Raw genomic sequence first — 6,951 nt, forward strand, 5'->3', positions numbered from 1 at the left:
AAATTAAACCAAATTAAAGTGTTTAAATTTGTATTTCTAAAATTAAAATATTTAGTGTCAATTGATTCTCAGTTGAGATAGTGTATTTTTGTATTATGCCAACTAGAAAAGGGACGTTATGAAATTTGTTCATTACCATTTCAGTACTCTTATAAATGCCTATTAACTTCTCTGTGCTATTTGTCATGTTGTGCTCACAAAGCTTAAGAATGGTAGCATGTAATTTCCTGTTTTTCTTTCTATTGCTTTCTCCGTCTATTTTATGTCATTCTTTTACTTGCCATAGTATTTAAGAATAAAACGAGAACTTTTAAAATTTAGGTATAAAATACTTCCTCCATTTAAAAAAATGTTGTGACTTGACACGAAGTTTAAGCAATTTTTTTTTAAAGATCTTGTGGTCTTACATTAAAATTATATCCAAAAGTACTAAAATATCCTTTAATTTTATATTGTTAAACATGTCATATGAATAGTTGGGATTAAAGGATTGCCAAAAAGGAAATTTTCTTTTTCAAAGAAACTAAAGGAAAGTAAATCATTGAATAATCCTCAAATATTTTTGTAGTTGGAAATTTAATATTTAATTTTATTCTAATTATAGTAAGTAACATTCTTTGACATGCACTAAAAAGGAAAAGGAAAAGGAAAAGGTAACGCATAATATAGCAACGAGGGAGTAATGTTTAATAGTCAACGACGTTTTGCTGTCTTCTTCGAGAGAAAAATTGTACTAGAAGAATGTCCCACTATTTGCCTGATTGCTTGATACTCGATATCCTTTGCAGGCTGCCAGTTGAAAGCCTTTTACGATTCACCTGTGTATCAAAGCAATGGTGTTCACTGATTTCTTCTCCTGATTTCAACTCCCTATACACCACTGTTAATGCTACAACTCCCCTTCTAGTCCTCCATCACTTCTCAGTCAAACCAAAGAAACAACAACATTACTCTGTCTACAATGATCCTGATTCAAAAACCGAAAACCTGACTCTCATCAAACAACTCAAGTTTCCCTTCAGGTCTAGCTCTGGAAAAGACTTTAGAGTTGTGGGGTTCTGTAACGGCCTGTTTTGCCTTGCTGATGATCTTTATGGGGATATAGATCCTATCATTCTCTGGAATCCCGCTATTCGCAGAAGCATCTCCCTTCCTAGTAGGCCTAGGCCTACGTTTCGTTGTGGTCCACTCAGGGTTTTCCTTGGATTTGGATTTGATCACAAAACTTGTGACTTTAAAGTGGTCAGGATAGCCTATATACGAGGAGCTAATGGTGTTTATATGGTGCCTCCAGAAGTTGAGGTCTTTAAATTGAGTACTGGTTTATGGAAAACAGTTAACTCAAAGAACATCAATGGTAAACTGGATTTCCTTTATTCGAGTATTTACTTAAATAGTGCTATCCATTGGGTTTTCCATTGTAAGAATGAAGGTGGGAAAATAACTAATAGCTTGTTGGTTTTTGGCCTAAGTGCTGAGACATTTAGTGAAATGAGTTTGCCGCAAGAGCTAGCTCATGTTTGTTTTTTGTCTCTTACTTTGTGTGGGGAAAGGATTTCTGTGATTTCGTATGAAGAAAGTCGCAATCATGCTCCATCATGTGATACTTGTGTTGTCTGGGTGATGAACCAGTACGGTAAACCAGAGTCATGGATGAAGGAATTTATTGTGGATTTGAGGGGTGAGATCACAAAAGCCATTGGTTTTGTAAGAAATGGGAAATTTCTGGCAGTGGAGTATCCTGGGAATGTTTTATCATATGATCCAGATAGTAGGGAATTGAAGGATCTTGATATCCATGGTATGTATCATTCGTTCTTCTTGAGAAAATATGTTGAGAGTTTAATGTTGCTTGATGGAAATAGTGGAGCTATGACTGATTTTGAACTGAATTACGAGCTGAACGGTGGAGTCATTCCATATCTTATGGACACTGTTGCGGATTTTTTTGGGCTTAGAGGATGAACCAATTTGGAAGAGGAAATATTATGTTTTCACTATTTATTTCATCCAGTCTTTGCATTATGCACTTTAATCACTTAATTCTAACTTTTAGTAGTTGGTAGAAAGATAGTTGGCAAGAAGTTTATTGAGTTGTTACAGCTGAACCTTTATAGTGTTCATACTAATGATGATTTGAAAGCATCTATGAAATTTTTTGCCCGATTCTCTCTCATTTAGCTTTCCAGTGTTTCATTGATGTTATCGTTGAATTGTTGGTGTTGGAGTACCCTTTTCAGCAGATAGCAGTCCATGCTATTATACTTTGTTATCCACTGCGTTGTCTTTATGAAAGCTTATTATGCAATATAATTTATGAGAATTTAGTAGCCCTGTTGACATAAGTTAGTTTGCTAGTAGTGACAATGTAATCAGTTTCAGTATGCACTTCATTGGCAATTCTGAATTTGCTCAATTTCTGCTTTCTCAAATAGTAGTATTGCTTTTTGTTTAGAGTATGAGTTCCTTTTGCTTTCCAGAGATTTCTTTCGTGATGCATATTAGGATTATTCATCTAAATGAAAAATGTCATACTCATTCAAACTGACTAGTCCGGTTACAAGCAATTCAACCATCAGCCTGCTGCAGTGGACTTTCCCATGAAAAATAGCTTGTGTATAAAAATACTACATGGCCCAACTTTCTGGATTAAATCTTTCTGAGACTTCAATCAAGAGAGGAGGGATTGGGAGGCTGAGACATTCCGCCTATTGCCGAGTTCCATAGTACTAAAACATGTCTTATCCAAATAAATCATCAGAAGACCGAGTATTCTCTCGCAAGAATCCATGATCCTATTATCTCGGCTCACTGTTTCATTGGAAGGGATCTTATGAGTATGTTGTTTTCAGTACTGAATGATGCATTATTGAATTGAGCAGTATAAAGTTCAGGGGATTTTGACTGAGAAACATTTGATGAATGTGTAGCTGGTGTATTCGGTTGTTCCCCTATTCAGTGCTCCTTGATCTTTTCTTCTTTGGTTTTAGCCTTTTAGCCATCCTTCAAATAGAGCTCTTATCTTACATTTTTTCCTTTGCCCATGATAGCAATGTTCCTTTGAAATTCAGGACTTGAGACAAAAGAATTCCACTAGAAGCATATCATAAGGAAGCACCATTTAATAAATTTAGGACAAAATACCACAATGGACTAGAAGCCTTGTTATCCTCTTCACAATCACAACAAAGAGAACATATGTTGCTTAATTGTATACTCTTGTCTCTTAAGATTCAGCTAACCAAATAAAACACTTGACCTTGTATGGAGCTTTGCTCTTCCATATATTCTTCCATGATCAATTGGAGCTTGTTGTTCTTGTGGAATTGAGAGTTCTGTAGTAGCTTCAACTGTGAGTCATCCATCGGTTTGTTGCACTGTCCAACAAAACTGGTTACTTCGTGGAATAAGAGAGAGAGCACTAGCAAGAGCTGAAGAAGAGAGGAGATTCTCGACCTCTCAATCATTTAAGTCCTTCTAAAGATGTAATCCAGCCATTGTCTTGCCAATAGTCCATAACAAAAACATTTGGTTCTGATGCAATTCTATGAAGATCTAGGAATAAATCCATTACGGAGCATGAAAATGGGTTTAAGTTTTCTGCATAGTTATTGTAAATAACTTTCTACATCATCGGCTTATTTTAAACATATTTACAAGGAAGGCTACTTATTAAAATGTGCGATTTGAAATCTTGAAGGTAGGAAATGTTATCTGCTACAACAGGTAAAAATAACCTGGTGTATTAGAATTGCTCCTATTTATTTTTAGGGATATCAGTACTTAGTTCCTCAAATTTTGATAGCCTTTGGGTCGGGTAAGACCAGATCCAATTGTATATTTAACCTTCAATTAGATGAACTTAATTGAAGTTAGTTCGATCCAAAGGCAATTCTGGCATTTAAACATTTTCTCTAAAACTATAGAAACAAGAAGCTGCATGTGGCTTGGTTCAAAGCCACCATTTCATTTGGACGCAACCTTAATATGTCAAAATGCGAATGTTGGCCACAAAGCCAGTTAATATTAAAGGTGGGTTATGGTAGGTAGCTTGGTAAATAAGATCATGCGCAAGAAGAGATCGTAATACCATAGGCAACTACTTCGATCCTTGTTGTACCAGTCGGCAGGGTGTATCTATGTGATTCGCTATGCTTGCCTGTGCCTATCAACTGAACTTAACTATCTTAGTTGACTCAATGTGAATATTCTCTGGTGAGTGCCAATAAATGTTAGTTGCTTAAACAGGGCATTGGTTAAATTGTACGAGTAAACTTTGAACTAGTACCACCTTTTGCACAAAAATTCAAACATATGATACATGATATTTCCATCCAAATTTAGAAATTCTAATCCAGCTTAACGCAAACATCAAATTCATCAAGAAAGTATAACAAAAAAAGGCGAGATTTTCAGCACAAACAAGATAAAACAATTCCAATATGACATAGTTCTTGCCATGTGACCAGGAGGTCACGGGTTCAAGCCTTGGAAACATCCTCTGGCAGAAATGAAAGGTAAGGCTGTGTACAATAGATCTCATGGTCGGGCCCTTCCCCGGATCCTCCTCATAGCGGGAGCTTTAGTGCACCGGGCTACCTTTAATAGCATAGTTCATAAACAGTGCACATTCATTCCAGCAATAACTTAATAGCAAAATATTCTCACATCGGGAACTGACAAACAAAGTCTAGGTACAGTTCAGTGTAAGTGAAGGTAGTGAGTGCTGCCTAAATTTTTGGTTTTAGCCAAGGAAAGCTACTCTTATCTATATGACGCCATTGAGATAATTAAGAAAGTCATATTTCACTTCATCCATAGTTTTCTACGTATTACAAAAATGTTATGGAAACACTTTCGAAGGGTATTGATGTTGAGAAATATAACTTTAATTAGTAATGCCCTCCTCAGGAAGTCTTTCCCTCGACAAAGACTCATTCTCCTATTTTTGAAGTGCTCTAATATAGCACCTGTAGATAGAATGCAAGCGTCATAGAATTAGTACCTTAGTTTTCTTCGTCGGAGGTAGTATGTATTTATTCTTCATTGTTTTAAGTCATTCTTATCCTGGTTGTTGCAGAGGAATAACACTAACCTGTGAGTGCTGAGAGAGTGTCTTCTGATGGCAATACTACAATGCGTAACAACAACATTGTCTAATGGATTCATAAGACACAAGAATGGGACTCAAAAGTATTTTGCCCTCTTGCATATCCCCACGAAGTATCTCGTATATGTTTCTAAGTTCTTTAAAAGTGGAATAATTGTTCGGTTGGAAGTATCTCCTGATCTAGCAAGTACTTATCTTAATTTAAAAGAAGAATATCACACAGATGATAAGTTGAAGAACACTGAAGTATCCAGACAGAATAATGATCATCTAGGAAAGCTTCTTGACAAGGTATAAGTTTCTTTTTTCCTTTTTGGTTAAGGTAAATAATTTTATTAACAGTTGAGCACACCCTGGATACAACCCATATACGAAATGATGAGAACCTACACCAAAATATGATTCTCAACAAAAGAGTTTCAATACACTACACTAATGGGGACCTCGTAAGTGCACCTTAAAGAAATGAGAGACAAACACTACCCCGCATTTTAACAAAATTAAGCTCCAATCCTTCAAATGCTATCTTGCTCCATTTTCTCAGGCTTTTATCTCCCCTTAGCTTGGATAGACATCATACCTAGTTCATAGTGTTGGGTTCAAAATCAAGAGGGCGTCATGTGTTGAGAAGCAAACACAATCCCACATCGAAAAAATAGAGAGAACATGTCCAATATTTAAAGTGTCACCCAACTCCACTAGTATGAGGTCTTTTGGGAGGTGCCCAAAAAAAATATTCGTGAGGGCTCGGCCCAAAGAGGACAATATCATACTAGTGCGGAGTTACACGCAGTCCAAACAACTGGTATCAAAGCTTGGGAGATTCATCACGATCACTGAAGATGGAAGGATCGAAGTTTGGAATTTGAGAAGTTTGATGGATCCATTTTTGGTTTCTGGAAGATGCAGATCGAAAACTATCTGTACCAGAAAGATCTTCACGAACCCTTGAACGAGGTGAAGCCAGAGTCCATGAAGGAGGAGGACTGGAAGCTCAAGGATAGGCAGGCTCTAAGGCTGATCCGATTGACTATGTGGCGTTCAACATCGTCAAGGAGAAAACCCATCCGATCTGTTGAAGGCACTATCAAATATGTACGAAAAGTCATCTGCAATGAACAAGGTATATTTGATATGTAGATTTTTCAATTTACAGATGCCAGAGAATGGATCTGTTGTTGATCATAAAAATGAGTTCAATATGATTATTAGTCAACTGTGTTCTATGGATATTAATTTTGAAGATGAAATTAAAGCACTGATTTTGATGCCATCTCTGCCCGAGTCTTAGGATATTGTTTTTCTGCAATTATCAGTTCCTGCGGATCTGAGAAACTGAAGTTTGATGAAATCCAAGATATTGTTCTTAGCGAAAGCATTCGCAAATGAGAAATTAGGGAATCATCTGGTAGTGCTCTCAGTGTTGACCGAAGGGGGACAGACCAATCGAGGGGTCAAAATACACATAACAGATCAAAATCTAAGAATCGTGGAAAATCTCCACAAAAATCCAACGTGACATGTTGGAATTGTGGAGAGAAATGACACTTTCAGACAGAGTGCAAGAAACCCAAGAAAAAGAAGAATCGAAAATCTGGAGATGATAATGATTCTGTTAATTCAGCAGAATACATTGGGGATTCTCTAATCCTTAGTGTGGATATCCCGGTTGAATCCTGGATATTGGATTCTGGTGCATATTTTCATTCATCTCCTAGCAAGGAATTGTTCCAAAACTTCAAGTCTGGAAATTTTAAAAAGGTATAGCTTGCTGACAACAAGCCATTGCTGATTGAAGGAAAGAGGGATGTCTATATAAATACTCCAGCAGGAAACCAGTG

General features: G+C 36.6%; 1 protein-coding gene across 1 annotated transcript; it reads left to right on the forward strand.

The window, feature by feature from the left end:
- The first annotated feature begins 741 nt into the window (after positions 1 to 741).
- On the forward strand, positions 742 to 2,301 carry LOC124885886 (F-box protein At3g07870-like). The gene has a single exon (XM_047394136.1). The coding sequence runs from the start codon at positions 742 to 744 to the stop codon at positions 1,963 to 1,965; it is 1,224 nt and encodes a 407-aa protein (XP_047250092.1). The 3' UTR covers positions 1,966 to 2,301.
- The last annotated feature ends 4,650 nt before the right edge of the window (positions 2,302 to 6,951 follow it).

The sequence above is a fragment of the Capsicum annuum genome, chromosome 7, assembly GCF_002878395.1.
Source record: "Capsicum annuum cultivar UCD-10X-F1 chromosome 7, UCD10Xv1.1, whole genome shotgun sequence".
Taxonomy (NCBI): Eukaryota; Viridiplantae; Streptophyta; class Magnoliopsida; order Solanales; family Solanaceae; genus Capsicum; species Capsicum annuum.